The following is a 21910-nucleotide window of genomic DNA, read 5'->3' on the forward strand; positions in this document are numbered from 1 at the left end:
TCTGGGGGTGCTAGCACCAGGTAGCTATTAGCTCTTGGACTAGTTCTAAATTCTCATGAACTGTTCGATCCGGTGATGGTGCTGTCATCTATCGGTATAAAAAAATAATGGAGGCAAGGCACTTAGTATGCAGTCCTCGATATAAATACAGTTGTAGTCAGTTGTGACTCGGAATCGGAAATCGGAAAATTAGGTTGCGTTCGGCGAGCTCGACCGAGAGCGACTGGTTAGTTAATCACGTGACAGCTAATGATCACGTGCTCCAATCAACCAATCAACTGCTTTGAATGGTAACCGCTGTGGTAACCGGTTGATCACAGAACGCACCGGTTACTAACCAGGTACCTACCGGTAGACCGGTGAGTTTTGTCGAACGCAACCAAAGTTATGCTACAGTTAAAAGTATCATATTAACTGTATCCGTTAGACATACATGTGCAATTTTGTTTAATGTCCTTAGCGGACGAAAATTCCGGCTATTTAATTGGATTCGTATTTTAAAATTAAAATCAGTATGGCTGCTGTATTCGGTAAAAATGTAAAATTACCAAATGCACAAGCACGCTGTATGCTTCTCCTCACTGGTGTGAAAAGCAGTAGTCCCCATTTGAAGAAAACTTTTCCTTTGGTCTACGCGAACCAGAATAAGTGAATATTAATTTTGATGTGAAAATAAAGTCTCATTGTTTTAATTCATTTAATTATATTAGAGTAAACTGTTCTCATCATCACAGATAGAAAAATAGATCTCATCATCCACTATATAGCATATTAATCGTAAATCGATTGTTTATTTTGTTTGTTTTGATTGGTTCCGATAGATCATAGTGATTTTCGCCGCAGAAATATTTATTTTTTGCTGCTGAAACTTACTAGCCTTGTTTTTTCCGAGGAAGAGCACTAAATGATCATCCTTTTACAATCGCTTAAACGTTACATAATGCATGGAAAGTCGAGATGTGTCAGATTTATGAAACGCAGCCATTAGCTGGCTGTAACAAAGTTGTTGTGTGAGGTTTATTTCTTCTAGAACCAGGGTTGGCAAGTTTCTGCCGAGGCGGTTAAAACCACTGGTAGAAACCGGTTAAAACCGGCATGGCAGAAACCACTTTCTGCCACTTTGCGGCAGAAACTGGCAAAAACTCACAAAATAAGAAATTAATTCTTGGTATACGAGTACAACTGAAAATGCATGGAAGAATTGTAATTTTATTACAAAATTATCACAATTAAAAATCAAATGTTACATTGTTTGGACCCTGCAATTGCCTCTTAGAAAAGGTGGTTTCAAAAATCAGGTTCTCAATTTACAACGCACAAATGAGAAATTTTAGAATATTCTTAAAACAGAAGAGGTTCGTGAAACTTTCATCTATTGTATATCTGGTCCACCATGTAGTAACTAGGGTTGTGGTAAAAATTTGACTGGAAAAATAAGTTTTGAGAAATGGGGCCAATTTGTTTTGAAAAGCTGTGACATTAGGTACAAAATTTGGGCAAGTAAAATTCTGCCACTTTCTTCCTGAAGCACGTGACATGATAATTTCAATCACAAACAATTTAGAGGAAGCATATAAGTGAGCAAATTACAGTCAGTAATGCCTGTTTAATTCTGTATGTCACTCCTCTTTCCTAAGCACCCCTGTATGATTTTTTATCCTTTATTAAATTGATCCAAATACTACAAGCCTCTGCAATTGGAAAGTTCCCTTTCTGAACTAAGTCAAGGGCACTAGCATGGGATTTTTTTTAATTAAATGATGAAATGATGTTTAATTTTTTAGTTTACTTAAACAAATATCATTTACTAATTACTTGAGTTATTAAAGACATTTTTAAGTTTTTGCCAGTTTCTGCCGGTTGTTACCGGTTATAACCGGTTTCTGCCACTGGCACGGCAAAAACTAGTTTCTGCCGGCAGAAAGCCAACCCTGTCTAGAACCTCTGGAGTAAAGAAAATCAAAGCGATTTGATAAATCATTGAGCTACTTTGAAAAATTAGTTGATGGAATTTAACCGGTAACAGGATAGGTGCGATCTCACAGACCGCGCAAAAGGCAAAAGTTCATCCAATCACCCCTATTTTATTTTCAGTCCGATTGAATGGTTTTTCCGAATAGCTTTTTGTTTCGTGACCTTGAACACCCCTTTTGCTTATCATCATCTTTTGACGAGTACATCTGGTTTAAATTTCATTGCATTCTTTAGAAGCGGTCAGTGAGACCGCACCTCACCTTCAGTGCAGGGGTAGAAGTAGTCCTATATATCCTATATTTCCTATATTTTCAATAAAAGCATCAAAAGTGTCCTGTATTTCCTATATTTTTGCCAATTGTCCTATATGTTCTATATTCCCATAGTTTGTTACAATGATTTATAGAAAATGACTGTTGAAAAGCCTTTAGGTTTCTTGATTTGCACTTTTTCTCACAAGTTGACAAAAGATAATTCAAGACTGCTTAAAAACGAGATACATAAGTATATATATACAGTGCAGAACCTTTTATCCGGGAACCAAAAAACCGGGAAACCAGAAAACCGGCAACTTTTTCCCGATTTTCCCCCTATTTTGGTAATTTTTGAAAAATTAAGCATTTTTTCTGAAATACCAAAAAGAATATGAACGATTTCTTAATAAACACCATATTACTCATGGAGAACTCTGGAAAATGTTTGCAAATACTAACTTCAAATGGTAGTCCTTTATGAGGGGCAAAACTACCCAAATATTTTCTTGAATTAAAAAGTACATTTGTAAGTCTGAAATTTTATATAGTGTTTAATTCTAACTGAAACCTAAGGAAATGAATATTGTCACATTCTAATGCAGTATTTTATTGAATTGCTTCTAATTAAAGGCGTTTGGCGTAAGTAACGTCGCAAAAGTGTGGGAAACCCTGAAAACCAGATTCGCGAATTTTCCGGATAGTTCGTTGATTGTGAAATCTAGAAATCCATTAAACTCAAGACTAATAAGGCTGCAAGAACTCATAAATCAAATTTCTGTTGATACTAACGAAATGCAAAAGCATTAGTTACATTAGTTATAAATAACTACCGTAATCGCAAACACAAAACCTTCGCAAAATAAAAAAAAAAAAAAAACGCGATCATGAAAGCAAATTTTTTTATACGCTATAATAGAAAAATCGCACATTTAGGTTCAAAAGCTTTTTTTTGTCCTTCCCTTCATTTTCTTTCGTTTTAAAACATCGAAAAGCGGTGGATTTTTTTTTCTTTTCCAAACAGAATGTAAGGGTCTCACACTAAGTTTTTTGGTGTTTAAATTATTCTCTCACATTTATTTTTTAATATTTCGATATTTATAAGCATTTCTGAACTGGTTTCTTCTTATTTTAATAAGCATAACTATTTATTATAATAATTTAAGTTTTACAAATAATTGGCCAATAGCGCTTTTTAGCGATCCAGAAAACTGGAAAATTCAGATATCCGGGATAGCGATGGTCCCGAACTTCCCGGATAATTGGTTCACTACTGTATATATATATATATATATATATATATTTTAAATATCTGCCGGCACCCGCCTGTTTGAATTTTGTTGTAAGTGTCGAGTATTTTTGACAAAATTTAAAAATTGTTTTAAGAGAAAGCTTCAGTTATCCGTATTTGATGACAAGCTCTCCAAACTTTTGGTAAAGCACTTTGTTAATGAATCTTCACTAACAACAAAATGTGGTGAAGATTCAGCCATTATTGATTAAAAAAAAAATCTGTTTGAAATATTTAAATGTAGGTAATTATGAAAAAAAAAGAGAGAGAGATTAATATAAAAATGTTTGAGGAATGGGGATTTGATGTATTTGGCAAAAGATGAAATGCAGAAAAATGTCAGGCAAAAGCTTTTCCAAAGTATAAATAATCAATGATTGTAAATAGTTTTATTAAATGTAAATAGGTTTCAGATTGTTAAAATTTGTTTTCAAATATTTTTGTATATAAGTAAACTTATTTTCTTATTACATTATTCTTTCAGGAACAGGAAACTCATTCCAAGTATCATTTTTATTTGAGTTTTTAAACTATATGAAGTATGATTCATTGAAATCATTGATAATAATTGATGCAAAAATAATTAGAAAAAATAAACTATGCAGGGGTGATTGTGTTCCGGTATTTTACCGGATTTCCGGTATTTTCATCTTGATTTCCGGTATCTTCATCTTCGAAAATACCGGAGCTTCTATATTTTCAGAAAAACCCACTTTTGTAAAACTTAGGGCGATGTTTAATGAAACACCAAAAGTCCAAATTGAAGAAGTTTTGTTTGGTATAAAGCGTAAACTACGGTCATATTTTGTAAACTCTATGGTAATTATCGAAGAACAGCTGGGTTGGGGGATGGAATAAAGGCTAGATAAGAAGAATCTTTGAAAAATTTCAAGAAATGAGAAAAATTAAAAGAATTTAACTCCCACCATGCACATGGACGTATTAAGTCCAATTAAAGCTTCGAGTTTTAGCCCCAACATATAATTATGTATATAAATCATTTATATACATAATATAATGTGTACATACACGTAATATGTATATATATATGCCCATCAAAACACTTTTTCTTCTTGGAAAAAAAAGGTTCAGGTGTTTTTTCATGGAGTCACAATCACCCCTGACTATGTATTGTTTATTTTTTCACATCAAAATCATTCATAAAACATGTCCTATATTTGTCCTATATTTATCGTGGAAAATGTCCCATATACAGTCGACGCTCGATATAACGACCATCTACGTCCCAGAGAAAAAGGTCTTTATAACGAGTGGTCGTTATAAGAGGTATAATTTAAAAAAATGTACTCAGTCATCATGCATGCCCCGTTGTTCCATTAAAAAAAATGGTACTTTTCCAAACATTCCAGTCTAATGCCCAAATTACTTTTATCATAGGAATTTTTAGAAAAATTGTGTGCAAAATACTATGATAGAATATTAAACAAATTTTAAAGTAGAAAATATAGGGAGGAAAATGTTAGACACTTACGAATCTGCTACTACTACTGCTACCACTAAATTTTCTGAAGAAAAAACCAGAAACAGATGTTTGCCTTTTTAGCAGACGTGATTTTTGCAAAACATTATTTTCCGTTTCAGATGTACCCTTTTCTTAGGAATGTGGAAAATTTTCGATTTTTCCTCCCATTATTTTTTCTGTGCTAGCTGTGGTGAATGATAATTCCCCCCCCCCCTCTCAAAGTTGGATTTGACATTGAAAACTTCAGGCAGACCTCCGTAAGCAATAATCAAGGTCATTTCAAGCTATAAATTTGTTTTATTGGAAAGAACACCAGAAATAGCGTCCGCTGAATTCGGTCGTTGTATTGGATTAGACGATACAGAACGGTTGTTATAACGAAGGCAAATTAACGTAGAGTTCATAGGAACAAAGTTGGGACTTTTACCACTGGTCGTTATAATGGGACGGTCTTTATAATGTGTGGTCGTTTTAATGAGCGTTGACTGTATTACAAGTCGACCACTTCTACCCCTGTCAGTGTTACAATTTTTGGCAGTAGTAGACATGGCGAACCGTTTAAATTGGGGTTCCTTTATCTTACCCGCATTATGCAGAAGAAATGCAAACTATTCTACTTGAAGTTGAGAGTCGTTTGATATGTTCACAAAAAATACACAATGATGTTTCGGGACAATAAGGGCAGAATGAAGTCCTGGAAATAAGTCGCGAAATACTTATAGTTAAAGGACTGTCAAAATTTTCTTGTAACGTGGTGTAATCAAGTTTCTGGTATTAAAATGTTCTGTATATATTAAACACTTAGAACAAAATTATTAATAAATAATAGATTAATTTTATTACAAATAGTAAATTAATTACTGAAGAATGAATTTTCTTGAAAAATCTTAAGGCTCTGGTAAAATTTCCTCAGAAAAAGTATATTTTAATTCAGAATTCAAAACTATTTTTTTCCTGTGCTAATAAAAGTACAGAGAGCACTTAAGGGAAGTTGCAGGAATGTATCTTAATTACATGATTTTTTAAAACTGTGAAAGTAGATCGGTCTCTGAGACTTCACGTCCCCTGTTATGTTCTACTTTTTCAACTCCCCTGTTATGGGTGAAATGTTTACAGTAAAATGTTATGTAACAAATTTCACAAAAAAAAGAAATGTTGTGTGCATAACTGGAATACATTCGACTCCCACTACAACGAGATTTAACTTACGCGAAATGGCTATAACTCGAATTTTTCACGAGTATTGAATTTTAAAGCTAATGCGAATTTTTCGCCCACAACTCGAATTTTTTTGGAAGGAAGTATCAGTTCTGTTATTGGCTACTAAATATTGATTTTGTGAATGTTATTACATCAGGTTCAGTCATTAATCAGGCAGACAAAGTTACTGATCTGGGGGTCCTAATAAGTCAGGATTTAAAGTTTAGCCAACAGTGCTGCATTGCTAGCAACAAAGCCAATAAGATGCTTGGGTTTATCAATAGATCTATTTCAAATAAATCTAAAGAAGTTCTTCTGCCCTTATATAGAAGTTTGGTAAGACCCCATTTGGAGTATGCTGTTCAGTTTTGGTCTCTTTATCTTAAAAAAGACATTAATGTATTGGAAAGGGTTCAAAGGCGGGCTACAAGGCTAATAAGTGGACTTTCCCACTTAGATTATGGTTCCAGGCTTAGAAGGCTAAAAATGTGCGGTCTTGAGCAAAGAAGAGACCGAGGGGACATGATTCAGCTGTTTAAATTTATTAAAACGAAAGATGTTACAGGGATAAAGTTTAGCACTGAAAACAGGACAAGGGGTCATTGTTTCAAGCTATTTAAATCTCAGGCTAACATGGATATTAGGAAAAATTATTATTTTAGCAGGGTAGTGGAACCTTGGAACAGCTTACCGGAAGAGGTGGTAATGAGCAAATGAGTCGACAGTTTTAAGAGGGCCATTGATCTTCACTGGGGATTGTAAATGGACTAGGACCAGTCTAGCTGGGCCCAGAGCTTGTTGCTGGTCGTCACTTTTGTATTTGTATCCCTATAAGCAGTCAAAGTTCCCACACCAAACTAGTCTAGTGCATCAAATGAACACTCAGCACCTTTCATTCATTTTTTTCATTCTAAATATAAAAGTTGATGATATATAATGGCACCTTAGTGTCACCTTCATCTTAACTTTGAATATGGGGAAAAAAAAGAAAGTTTTCGATTTAAAAAAAAAAACAAAAAAGCTAAGATTCTCGAGATGCTTGAACAACTGCAAAACGTCGACGGTATAGCACGACAATAAGTATGAGTGAATCTTCCATACGTACAATTAAGAGTCAAAACAAAAAGATATCCGTAAAAGTTCATAACTTAGTTTCAATATTGATACTTGCAGAGAACTCTAGCAATAAATACAGTAAAACCCCTCCTAACGGACACCCCTCAAGTATGGACACCCCTCTTGCACGGAAATTTTTAATTCCCCGATTCCAATGCGAATATCATTATTAAACCCCTGTTCTGCGGACACCCCTCTATTGTGGAGAAAAAAAAATTTCCCGTTAGTATTTGCATTAGAGGGGTTTTACTGTATTATGAAAATGGAAGCTGCTCTTATATTGTGGATTAATAAAGTGATCAGGAAGAGAAGATGATGCCACAAATTGAAACGTTATAGATTTGAAACAAATTTAAAAATGTATTAGATAAGAATAACAATCTGATTATGGAACATAAATCATCACTATCTTCATTTTTTAACTCTTAAATATAATTACTGTATCTACTGTACTATTATTGTGCATCATTTAAATTTTACTACACGCTGTGCATACCGTGTTTTTTACTTTCTTCTATATCAAATATATAGAAGAAAGTATTGGATTCGTGCAAATTTTCGAATTTCGAATTTTGACGGATTCGAACGTTTTGAGGTGTGCTGAGTCCATTTCGACCATTTTTGGAAAATGTCTGTCTGTCTGTGTGTGTGTATGTGTGTGTGTATGTATGTGTGTGTATCACGTCTGTGTGTGACCAGTTTTTTGTGGCCGCTCTACAGCAAAAACTACCGCATGAAATCGAACGAAATTTGGTACACATATGTGCCCCTATGTGAACTTGTGCCCATTGGTTTTTGGCGCGAATTCCTCCAAGGGGGTGGAGCAATGGGGCGTTTTTTGAGTTACGCGTGATTGCTATTCCTCAGGAAGTAACTGGCGGAATCAAACAAAATTTGGTCCATATGTTGCCATTAACAGGAACAGGTGCTGATTCAATTTTGGTGTCAATAACTCAAACGGGGGTTGAGCTATAGAACGTTTTTTGTCGTCAATTGTGACTGCTGTATCTCAAGAAATAATGAACGGAATGAAAAAAAAATTTATCGGCAAGTTTATTTTATGTCTTTCATTCCCTTTGGTCATTAATTTTGTTCATCTTAAAGTATTTTGCTTTGAATAAGTTTTTTATTTTTTAAATACAGTAAATGTTCAATTCTTCATGCAAGAAACTGTAGTGCACGGTTAAGGAATGCTTTAGAGCAGTTTGAGTAAGTTTATAAGTGTCGAAAAGTATTTGGTATGCTTTAAAAAATTTGTATGCATATATTTTTTCATAACGTAAAATTTCGACTTACGTGACAAGTCTTGGAAAGCATCCCTTGCGTAAGTCGGGACTCGACTGTATTGCTGTAATGGAATTTAAGGATTGTAATGGGGCAATTAAAGTGGGACTGAACCTTTATTTGGTTGAAACAAATTTTGTTGTACTCGTATTTGCTGCAGTATACATTTACTGCTGTTAAACCTTATAATTGTGTAAGTAGTTATAATTAAATTTTTTCATGTGATATTACACACAAGTCAAATTTTGATGAACAACTATACTCATAGTTTAGCCATAGGAATCGATGCCTACCATGCCCATCTCTGTTCAGGGGCTGATTTTACTACTGTTTTTTGATACTTTCACAAAAATCATATCTTAAAGCAGTACTTTCACAAGAATCATATTTTAAAATCAGTTCTTTCATAAAAATAAAATAATGAAATCAGCAGCTTCACAAAACGGATTTTGAAAGGGACCATCAGTAAAGCAATATTAAAAAATCGGACATTTCAAAAAAAAAAATCTGCATTTCAAAATAAAAAATTTGTTGCTCTGTTTAAAACAAAATTTACTCATGAATTAAAATGCTAAGCTGATTTATATAAACACTATCTTAAATAACAACTTTTTTATAGTGTTTTAACTGTTTTTGGCCAATTGCATTTATGCAATTTATAGCTTTCTTTCAGCATCTGTTTTTAGGGGGTCGTTTTTCTGATAATTTCCTGAATTGTACACAGTGTAAAGCCAATTGAGCTAAAAAATGATGGCATTTTTCATACCTCTTAGGTTTTTAGCTCTTCCAAACTCAAAAAAAATCTGTTTGAAGTAACTGTATATATTTGGACTTTTCGAGCTAAAATTTAATTTGTTTTAACTTTCTTTCACAAAAATTAGAATTTGCCTTTAAAAAATCTCAAAAACTGAAATACTTTCCCAAAAATAGTTAGTGAGAAATATCCTGGATTGGCCCCTACAGTTTTCTTGACCGAAGGCTCTGGGATGCAAAGTTTAGTCAACAGTGCAGTATTGCTAGTAACAAAGCCTACAAAATGCTTGGGTTTATCAATAGATCTATTTCAAACAAATCTAAGAAAGTTCTTCTGCCTTTATATAGGAGTTTAGTAAGACCTCATTTGGAGTATGCTGTTCAGTTTTGGTCTCCTCATCTTAAGAAAGACATTAATGCATTGGAAAGGGTTCAAAGGCGGGCTACAAGGCTAATGAATGAACTTTCTCATTTAGACTATGATTCCAGGCTTAAAAGGCTAAAAATGTACAGTCTTGAGCAAAGAAGAGACCGAGGGGACATGATTCAGTTTTTTTTGAATTTATTAAAATGAAAGATGTTACGGGGCTGAAGTTTAGCACTGAAAACAGGACGAGGGGTCATTGTTTTAAGCTATTTAAATCTCAGGCTAACATGGATGTTAGGGAAAATTAATATTTTAGCAGGGTAGTGGAACCTTGTGGAATAGCTTAGTAAGGGGACTCTCAGATTTAGATTACGATACCAGACTTAATAGGCTTAGCATGTATAGCCTGGAGCAAAGGAGAGTCAGAGGGGACATGATTCAGTTGTTTAAATTTATCAAAATGAAAGATGTAAATGGATTAAATTTTTGCGGGGAAAGCAGGACGAGGGGTCATTGTTTTAAGCTATTTAAATCTCAGGCTAACTTGGAAATCAGGAAAAACTACTACTTTAGCAGGGTTGTGGGCACTTGCAATAGCTTACCGGAAGAGGCGGTAATGAGCAAGGGGTGGATAGCTTTAAGAGGGCCATTGATCTTCATTAGGGACTAATTAATTGACTAGGACCAGCCTAGCTGGGCCCAGAGCCTGTTGCTGGTTGTCACATTTGAATTTGTAAAGGTAGACGTTCAGGTTGGATGATTGGCCAAACTTGGAACCCCCAGTGTTTAGTGCCCGAGCATGCTTAGCACAGGTGTTGCTTGTATAACGCGGTTATTTCGTGCCATCCGGTATCGGAACCATGTTTTACGAAACTTTTTTTATAAATATTTTTTTTAACAGTATTGAAAATAAAAATAAAATTCAATCTTTCAACATTTATTAAATCAAAACCATGTAGTATGAAATTCCGAGTTATGCCCCTTGTAATATGAAATCTGGAAATTTTCGTTCCGTGTAATATCGAACCTATGTTGTACAAGTATTGTGTTATACATAGGACTCATTTAATCGACCCACTGAAGAAATGGAAGGCTGTGCCCAACTTCGATCTGTGGCTCGGAAGTACATAACGCTAGGGCTTCATTATCTTGAATAATAATACTACTTACGGTTTTTTCCTGTACATTATCTGCGGCGGCGTATAATCCGCAGGTCCTAAAATCGGCCTGAAGAGAAAAATAAACTTTGTATAATCCGGGGATAATACGATGCCAAAAAATGAAGTTTTGATGTGCCATTACAATTTTAGCAACTAAACCAAAAACGTGAAGTAATAACTTTTGAGGTGTATTCAATGTTAAAAAACAAAATAATATAAAAAATAAAGATTTCTTCTCGAAATTGTCATTATAGTACGCTAATTACTTGAAGACAAAGAGTCAAGAAAGGAGCAAACGGTCTAAAACTGTGCAGAAGACAATTTTTACTGTATCATACCTGCCAACCCTTCCGGATTTCCCGGAAGTTTTACGGATTTTTATGTCCTTTTCCGGTTATGAGCAAAATCTTCCGGATTTTTCACGTTTTGTAGGAAAAATAATTATCTCGCCAACTTTGGCGCTAACAATACTTTTGTGGAACGCGGCACCGCGTTTCAGGCCAAGTAGCCAAGGAGAGGTTGCCGTAAGAGAATGGCACGAGAAGCGAGGCAAGATTATGACGTGACTGAGTGATACAGCGCATGACTTCATCGGGATCCAATCAAAGCAAGCGTCGCGGCGGGCAACTAGGGGCACAATTTCGGCGCCGATTATCTTCTCGTTCTCTCAGTTCGAGCTGTTTTTGCTTCGTTCTTTTTTTAAGTTGAGTAACAAATGTTATTTCCAAACTTTTAAAGAAAGCAATAAAAGTAATATTTACTAAACGAAAGTAAGTTCAATTGATATGAAATTCATAACTAATATATTGTTAAATGTAAAGAGGGTAGGTGTCCTGTTTGATTTTATTTTGCGCTAAAATCTTGTGGATAAAAATAAAAAAATCTTCCGGATTTTTTTTCTCGGAGGTTGGCAGGTATGCTGTATGTTGTTTATTTTACGTAGCCTGAATTGCGTAAGAAGAACATTCAAGCTATGTAAAATAACCAACATACAGGCAGGGTTTACGATAGAGATGAGTTCAGGCTCATTTTTGAGAGCCCGAGCCCGAAAATTTGTAACCAAGCCCGAGTGATATTGTCTCAATCCAAAATCCGAGCCCGAAGGAAACTTTCTTGTATCAAAAACAGAGAAGTTTCTAAATTTTCTTAAAATGCTTCACTTCAAATGCATTATTGTATGACATATTGCAATAGTAATCGTAAAAAAACACTATAAATAAGCATTAATTAATTTATTTTTTTAGGGGGGGGGTAAATTTTCATGTTGATTGAACTGATTTAAATGCTCCTTTCATTTTCTCACAGTACGAAAATGTTTATTTGCTTTGAGTTTGTATGGAGATTGAATATCTGTGCTTGAGCCCGAGCCCAAAACCTATTTTCGGTTCTAGAGCTCGAACCTGTTTCAGGCCCGGGCTGAGCCCGTCTCATCTCTAGTTTACGAGCGCTAAGAAGAAACATTCAAGCTATGTAAAATAACCAACATGCAGGCAGGGTTCACGATCTCTAACGGCGAATCCTGCTGAAAATATTGAGGTTCAATGCGTTGGTGTTGAGAAAAAAAATGCACAGATATTCCGCACCTCACCAATTTTACTTTTTAAACAGATAATCCGTGAATTATATACAGGAAAATACAGTAATTTTCCCTATTTGTCCAATAGGGAAGTTGCAACCTATTAAATGTTTATATTTTGGCTATTGGATATTGTTAATTGACCCTCAAAACTAAAAAACTCACCATCGCCGAATTTTAAAGCACCGTGATTGATTTTTAATGAATTTTTTAAAATCCATGCGCAAAAGTGCGCTCTTCTGAAATGTCATGAGCTTACGTCACAGGGCGCGAATGGGCAGCCTTCCGCCGAAGATCCCTTGTTTTCGCTAGGGACATTTTGAGCGCGCTGATATTTTTATTTTTTAGAAATTCAATAATCCTTTTGAACACACTATGGGGGCCGGATTCGTTAAAGCTCAATCTAAATAATCTTCCTCATGTAACATCAATGATGATATTCGAATATTTCCGAGAGAATGAGAGGTTTCATGTTCCAGAAACGCGAGGAGTTAAATGCGAGGAGGTAATCCTTTTACGTTTCGTCTTCGAAGTCCAATGCACGTCCTTCGACTTCTCCCCTATCGGAAGAGCGCGTGACGTCACTTCCTATGCCATTTGACGTCACAAGCGCTGGAACTTTTAAAATTAATTTTAAAAAAAATTACTTATCGTATCGCAAAATTTTTTTCACCTATGATGTTCATACATGTGACTCTATCATATAAAAATAAAATTCAAAAATCGAAAACTTCCCTATTAACAACAATATCTCCTTTTCACAACACTATATTTGTTTTCCAAGTGTGCCATCAACTTTTTTTTACCTTACAGATTTCTTTCCACTGCTGCCCAGAAACTCGTAGTCAACGATGATTTGGTCCAAAAGAAAAGCCTGTTTCCCGAGCCATCGAAACTGGACGGCAAACTGTCCGACAACATAGACAAGGCCTTGGCAGACATAGACACCTACGTGAGACGCACAGGACGCGTCTTCAAACAGAATGTCGAAGGAGTATTCTGCATGGTCAAAGACGCAGGTGAGACACCCTGTTACAGGGTTGTAAGAGTTTTGGCCAGTGGTGGTTTTAGCCATGGGTAAAACCGGTTTGGATGAAATCAGTTTTGTTCAGTTTTGGCCATTGGATGTGAATATAGGAATTACAGTACAACCTTGATATCTCGAATCTCTCGGGACGGGAAAAAATTTTGAGATATTGAGTTTTCGAGTTAACAAGGTTTTTAAAAAATTACACTACTAACTCTCACATTTACACAAACAACGCTATATGCATTTATATATGTACTACTGGACCACATCGAATTACGATCAACAAAGTAGTCTTCAATATTTCACTAGATTTGAAATTTTCTAATTGTCGAAAGTGCACAGGATGAGATTCTGAAATGTACAAAAATTTCAACTTGGTTTTTTTCACCTAAAAGTTTAAAAATTCTAATTTTATCTTCAACCAGTAACCTCGCATTCAAAAAGTTCTCAGCAGCCATTTTGTAGGAGTTAAAAAAACTGAATGATGAAAATGAGGAACGCATTTTCCGTTTTCGCTTGAAAACTGACGGACGAAAAATCGAACCCCTTTCCTCAAAGTGGACAACAAGTTCGAGAGAAATGCACAAAGATTCAAAATTCTGGGGAAAACTCTGCCTCCCCTTCATGCCAACACTCCTATTATCTTGCCCCAATCCCCTATTCACAAATTTCCAAGAAAAGGGATGAAAAACGTTAAGCAATTGTCCCTGGAACAGGTTTTACTACAAAAATTGCTAAAGCAAAATGACAATTGAAACTTGCTTCTGTGCAAAACATTTCGACATATCAAGGGTTTCGAAAAATAAATTTCGAGATAACTATGGAAAATACAAAGGGGTTTTTATAGAAAATGCTGGGGAAAATTTTTGTTTCGAGACATCAAGGGTTTCGAGATAAGGAGGTTCGAGATATCAAGGTTTTGACTGTAATAAAATTTAAAATCAAAATAAATCAGTACATAGTTAAAAGACCTATAAAACATCAATCCCACGAGAAGTCACTATTCATTATTTAAGTAAGCAGTTAATTTTGTACCATAGGCATGTAATAAATGCTGGGATGTTTAAGAAGGTTAGGCACGTTAGTCCGGAAGGTTAATCACAAATTATGACACATTTCTTTTATAATATACTAGCTGTACCCAACGCGCGTTGCTACGCCAACAAAAAAATACATCATTATACTGATTTTCATGACAATCGGTTGAACGGGGCAGAAGTTGCTACTCTGCAGTGCCACCTGCTGGCGAGTGGCTTCAGTGAGCATATTGTGCACCTTCTCCGTGGAAAAATGCATATATATAGCAATTTTCATAATAATCGGTCCAGGTATCCAGTGAAGCCGTGACTCTACTCAAATTTTGTACTCACGCAGTTTGCAAGATCAATCCGTCGCTAAAAATTTACAAATAGAAAAAGTTTTAAATCCCCCCGTTGCATGAAAAGCCATAAAACAATAAAGAAAGAATTTATTTGTTCAAACTCAAGAAAAATGTCTTCTTATCAATGAGATCTTTCACGCGAATTAATTTCTGCAGCCGATCATTTTATTCGTATTTATCCAATGGATTGTGACTTAAAAGGAATAAGAAAGGAACTATCGATCGAATTTTTTTCGAATTGGTCTATAAACATTCCAGGTACCAAAAATAACAAACAGTGAAAGTTTCAGCCAAATCTGCCGGGTAGTTTTTGAGTTCATGTATGACATACAGACAAACATTCATTTTTTATAATATATGTAGGAAATAAGCTGGCAACTGAATTATGTTCATTCCGTGCAACTCTGCCCTCTAGCGGGGAGTTCGATAGAGAAGGAGACGCCTGTTTGTATTCCGCGATGGCGGACGTCTTTTTTCCCGCATGTGTTTTGTCTTGTGCCTTGTGTTGTAAGTAATAAATATTATGTGTCGTCACCTGGTTGTAGTTCTTTGGAATGAATCCTACATCCTACTAAAATGAAGAATGCCATTATCGTTCAAAATACCCCTAGACTGTGCCACAAATACTACATATATAGGAGAAATGTGTCATAATTCTTTAAAAATATGTTTCGTACAGTGTAAATAGCACAATATGTACTTGTTTTTACAGTTATATGCACACAAAATTAATTTCAAATTAAATCAAAGTATATTACATATTTTTTAATTCATTGAATACATGTTACAAGTTTTGTGAAGAATAGCTATTAGTTTATACTGAAGGCTGTTTTGTATATAAGTGTCCTTTCTCTTTGTTGTGAATAATTTTTAATATTAATAAGAAAAGTTGCATTTAAATCAGTTAAAAAAAATATTTTAAATATGATAAATAGACAGCCTATTTATTTTAATTATAAATTAAAATGTGCAACATTATGCACATACAAACTGTATGCGTATTTGTGTATACATATTAGTGTGCATTTAAACAATACAGTTTTGGCCAGCTTTATGGTGATTAAATCCAGTTTTGGCCGGTTTTTGCCAGTGGCATGGCCAAAATAGGTTTTGTCTGGCTAAAACAACAACCCTGCACTGTTACCTCTTTTCTTGCTTATTCATAGCTGCCAACTTGTACGGCTTAGCCGTACATTGTAAGATTTTCGGACGTTTTGTACGATTGTGTGCTTTTATAGCAGATTTTTACGAGAACTGCCAGGGCCGGATTAAGGGGAGGGCAGGCGGGGCTACTGTCCTGGGGCCTCCACAACAAGGGGACCCCCACAATAAAATTTTCACAAAATATACTAATTTTTACGGGTCAGCAAATTTTATGTTTTTTTCTCCCCTATAAATAATAATAATAATGATATAAAAAAATAAATAGCAGTAACTTCAGGATGTATTTACTATTAAAGTGCTGATCGAAAATTTTGGATATATACATATAGATCAAAATATTCGGATACATATCAAAGCATCGGATATTTTCGAAAGTATGATGATCTTTTCGAACCCTGATTAGGGGCCTCCACTCCTTCGTTGCCCCGGGGCCTCCACACTTCCAAATCCGGCCCTGAGAACTGCACACTTCTTTTTCGGGTACAGTAAAAACTGTAAAGTTGACCACCTGTCTTTGTTGACCGCTATTTTCCGGAAGATTTAGTTCTATATCATATACAGGGCTATCATCTATATCATATATATTTGAATTCAAGTGGTCAAAATTCAAATTATTATTTTTTTCTTTCTTTTTTTTTTCTTTTTTTTATATTGGGCTTAGAAATATTTATTTTTGCAACTGCTCAGTCCAAGTATGGCCAAGTACTCAATATTTGCTGACAAACTTGTTTCTTTGCATGAACGTAGAGAAAGCCATGGATGCTCATAATATTTTTGTTTTATCCGTGTGTAGGAAGTATTTCCAGTACTCAAGGTCTTTACCTGTTGCGCTGTTGTGAGCGGATGATCGACGAACTTCCAGAACAAAGGATCCGATTGGCCGACGAGGTTTGGCAGATGCTGCAAAGCTATGGTAAGAAATTATTTTGTGTATTTGCTTTTTTATTTATTTTATTTATTTATTTATTGTATGTCTTTTTTGGATTAAAAAAAATCCTGTGGTAAGATAGGTAGATTTTTTTTTTTTTTTTTTAATAAAAAGTGGTTACACGTTAGGCAATATTTGGGTATAAGCATTTCAATATGGTAATCCTAACCCATTTCCTTATTTACTCAATTACAACTTTCCCAGTTTAATCAAGCAAAATTTTTTTTAAGTTACTGAAATCTTTTTGTATGTTTTATTGAAATTCTGTGTTAATATTTTTAAAGTAGAATAATTTGAAAGTTACAAAATGAAAATTTTATAAATGAGGCATTGAATATCCAAACCAGATCAATCCAATTTAAAAAGCCTCTTTTTTAAATTACCAGTATTATTTAATTGTTTAGATAAAAATAATTTAGACTGAGCTAGCTTTGAAGTAAATCAGACTTATTTTAAATTTTCCATTCAAATTTCAAGTACCAAACACTCAATGCAGAATGATTTTACCACTGTATTTTGGTAACTTCCCAAAAATTGTATTTCAGGGTGGCGACAGATCAGGGAAATCAGGGAGATCAGGGAAAAGTCAGGGAACTTTATTAATCAGGGAAAAGTCAGGGAAATATCAGGGAATTCTGAAAAAATAGCAAAAAATCAGGGAAAATTGATTTTATGAAGAAAAAAATTTTTTTTTGCTTTACAAAATTAAGTACACTAATTCCCTATGCATTTTCCGCCAATTATCTGTTTAAAAAGAAAAAAGTAAAATAAATGAGGTTCCGATTATACACTGCCGCATATTTGTGCATCTTTTTTACTCAACGTCAAAGCATTGAATCTTACTTATTAACCACAGGATGAACTTCCTAAGATTGCTTCTGTGTCTGTTAGGTTATTTATTTTACCTAGCTTGAAATTTCCCTTTACGCTTTCAATGCTACTTAAAATAAACAACCATACAGTCAAAGAGGAAGCCTTCATTAATGCCTTAGTTCCTTTGCCTTTATTCTGTTGTCTAGAAGTAATGAGCGTACTGTAATCACGATTTCAAGAAGAAATCTTTGGTTTTTGAATTAAGACCTTAAAAGCTTAAAAGTTATTACTTCTTCGAATTTAATTGCTAGAATTGAACTTTCAATAAAAAAAAAAAACTTTGTTTTTTGCTGTTATACTATTTGTTGTCACCGCAGATTATACAAATTTTCTTTTCTTCAGACTTATGGAATTTTATTTAATTTTTTAACCAAGTTGTATTCTTCTTTTATATATTTTGAAATTAAATAATTGATTTTTTTTCCTTGCATTTCAAAGTTGTTTGTTACAAAAGCAATCTAAGATTTTTTTTCGTTACATACTGAAATCATTTGAAATAGAGTTAACTTGTGAACTTAAGTAAATATTTTTATTTTTTTATTGCTAAAATGCTGTATTCATTCATTAAAACCTATGTTCTTGATTAGAGAAAAGCTCCCTATGAATGAATGTCAAATGGTTTCACCTGTTTTGCATAAATATGTCAATTAGTTATATAAGAACAACTACATTACTTCAATTCTTTCACTATTACTTGTTATTCTTGTAACAATTATTATACTGCTTGAAAACTTAGTTCAAAATAATTTCAATTACTTTTTAGTTCTATCATAAATACACATGTTTTTAAGAGTAATTTTAATAGTTTCTTAAAATTCTTATGCTAAGTGGTTTCTGTAAGTAAAGTTTTTTTTTTTTTTTTAATTTTCTATAATCTTTCCATGTAGGAAAATTCAATATACTGTTTTGTAAAGATTTCTTTCCCAAAAAATTGACTTGATATGTTTTTTAAAACCATTTTATTAAAAAAGTAGCATCTTTATAAAATATCTTTAGTTCAACAACTTTACGCAACTTAAAACGTTTAAAATACTGCATTTTATACAAACGTACAATGGATTTCAAGCAGAGCAAAGAAAGAAACCATTATCATTGGTAACATAAATCAGGGAAATTTGGTGAACCTAATCAGGGAAATCAGGGAAAAGTCAGGGAACTTTTTTTTACAGTGCCTGTCGCCACCCTGTATTTGTAAAAAAAGTACTAAATGAAAATGTGATAAAAGCGCTGTTTTCACAAAAAGTATTTTGAATATTTAGTTATTCACAAAAACAATTTTAAAAAATCAGCGCTTTCACAACAGTCCACATTTTAGACTTGAAAATTTATTTACTCATAAAGTATAATGTTAAAATGTGTGAATACGCATTCTAGTAATGACTATTTCATTGTATTTTGAGTCATTTTTGTCTGTTTTTCACCAAATTGCACTTACGAGCTATTAAAGCAATCTTTTAGCATCTGTTTTGAGAGTGCCATTGTTCAAATAATTTCCACAATAATTGTTGCATTCTCATGCCTTATTGAAATTATACTAAAAACCTGTAGCTATACTTAAGATACTTGCAAAAGACTGAACTCCATAGTTATATAATTAACAGGTTAATAATTTTATTTGCTCTTTCCACATTGCGAACTCTGCTCTCCAAATCATCCAAACAAGCCCTTTTAAGCCAAAGCTATTGTTGCCTTGACAACAGTGATGCCGACATGCGCGACTCAAACATAACTTTATATAAACTATTTGCAAGGCTTAATATCCTCCCACCTTAAGTTGGCGAGAGATAATTTAACTATCAAAAGTTATAAAGTTCAAAATTTGAGACGAATTTCAAAAGTTCAGAAATAATTACGTTATTATAAATTAAGTCAGTCAGGAGGTTTTATCATTCTTCCGAAACTTGAAAATTCGGCATCATCCTTCATCAAACAGTTGCCCTTTCTAAACTCATCACAATTTGGTGAAATTTCCAACAGAAAAATCCTCTGAATCGGTCTAAGCAACTGTCCTTTGCTTGTTTGTTGACGCACTATTCTTGATATGCCATCCTTTCCCGGTATTAGCTCTTGTACACGACCTAAAAGCCAATCAATACATTTTGTACTATCACCCACAGGGGCGTAGCTAAGGGGGGGGGGGTTTGGGGGACAACCCCCCCCCCCCCGAAAAGTTAGTCTCAAAAAAAAAAAAGAGAGAAAGAAGAGAGAAGAGAAAGAAAAAAAAAGAAGAAAAGGAAAAAATTCCAAGCGATTACACACACATATATATATATATACATATATATATATATATATATATATATATATATATATATTATATATATATATATATATATATATATATATATATATATATATATATTTATATATATATAGAGAGAGAGAGAGAGACGGAGATATATATAAAAGAAGTACCCCCCCCCCCCCGAAAGTCGGGTCTAGCTACGCCACTGATCACCCACACATTCATGCCTGCTCACAGACACAAACACTCATGCCTACACACATACACATACCCCCTACACACAAACGCATATACCCCCCACACACAAGCACACATGCCTACATATACACACACACTCGTGATTGCGAAAAACATAATTTGAATTCAAGATGCCAAAAATTCAAACTATTATTTTTTTTTTTTTTTACGTTCTTTTGCTTTGTGACATTGAATACAGTTTTTGTTTCTTTTTAGGAGTTCAATTTGAAGTAGCACATTACAATAGTCGGTTGAGGCTGTACGTGGAAAACGGGCACGACTTTTCTCCGGGAGAGATTTTGGCAGCCATGGAAAACCAGGGGATTGAGCCAAACAAGGTACTTACTTTCTGCAAAGAACCCCCAATCATCTATTGATATTAAATCTGTCAATAATACCGTAAGAAATAGTTTGGTGTAGTTTCATATGTACATTGGTTAATTTCATTCCTTAATTTAGATTACATGTTAGGAGTGCGACATTGATGTCGATGTTTTGGAAAAATCGATGTTTTTGTTAAAACATCGATGTTTTGCTTTCAATGTTTTTGGACTATCGATGTTTGGTTTTGATGTTTTTGCATTTTAATTGGAAATTATCATAAAATTCGCTCCTATTTTCTCACTAGGTGCTTAAGGGGGGTCCGGGACACATTTTGAAATTTTTTTTATTATATACTTTAGAGTTTTGAAATTTTTTGCACTGATTCACCATTTATTCAATAAGCAAAATCATAACATAAATATGAAAAAAAAAGTTTTTTTTTATTTAAATTTAATTAGTTTTTTTTAAAAATAATGGGATTGCTTTAAATTGCTATAACTCAAACTATTCTTGATGAATTTTCATTTTTTTAAAAATAAATTACGCACAAATATCTAAGCTTTCATTTTTATTCGGCGATTTTAAAAATATTGATTCAATAAAAAATAAAAAATATTTGAATAAAAATTTCGAAAAATTCGAAGATACTTTTTTTTAAAAAAATCCTAACTTTTGCAGTAAACGTTTTTTTCAAATTCGTCGAATAAAAATTAAAGTAAACTGTTTGGAAAAGATATGCTCCAAGTTTCATTACTTTATCTCTATCGGTTCCTGACTTATAAGAGTTTGAATGCAAGAAATCGGGAAAAATTGCATCTTGGAGAAAAACGCGTTTAAAGTTTTAAAGTTACGTACACATTAGTTAGGTGCATGCAACAAAAATAATTATATCTTTCGTTCTAAATAAGATAGAAACAAGATTCAAACGTCCTTTTAAGCAGAAAAAAACGGAGTACTTTTTGACATGATAAAAAAAAAATTGCAAAATTTGACGTTGTGTCCCGGACCCCCTTAAGTTAACTTATGGAGTTGCCAGAAAAAAAAATCTTTTTTTTTTTTTTTTTTGCACCCATTTTATAAGATCAGTTTTTCTGTGTAGAGGATGATTTTTGGGAAGATCACTACAAGATGGTAGAAGATAAATGGAGTGTGAGGAAGAGGTCAAAGCTATTGGAAGAACCTGACACGGGTAGTCTGGTGCCAGAACTTGCGATCTATTTCAAGACTCCAGTTCTTAACCTAAAGGAAAATCCTATAGGTTACTGCGGTGAAA

At 33.9% G+C, this 21910-nt stretch overlaps 1 protein-coding gene across 1 annotated transcript in view; it reads left to right on the top strand.

Moving 5' to 3' along the window:
* Positions 1-448: 448 nt before the first annotated feature.
* LOC129232838 (leucine-rich PPR motif-containing protein, mitochondrial-like) overlaps positions 449-21910 on the top strand; it is a 101190-nt gene continuing 79728 nt past the window's right edge. The window contains exons 1-4 of the mRNA XM_054866938.1: positions 449-648; positions 13269-13474; positions 16824-16943; positions 20530-20651. Of these exons, the coding sequence (XP_054722913.1) occupies positions 515-648; positions 13269-13474; positions 16824-16943; positions 20530-20651 (582 nt within the window). The 5' untranslated portion in view covers positions 449-514. The remainder of the gene's footprint in view (positions 649-13268; positions 13475-16823; positions 16944-20529; positions 20652-21910) is intronic.

This window comes from Uloborus diversus, unplaced genomic scaffold, assembly GCF_026930045.1.
Source record: "Uloborus diversus isolate 005 unplaced genomic scaffold, Udiv.v.3.1 scaffold_14, whole genome shotgun sequence".
Taxonomy (NCBI): domain Eukaryota; kingdom Metazoa; phylum Arthropoda; class Arachnida; order Araneae; family Uloboridae; genus Uloborus; species Uloborus diversus.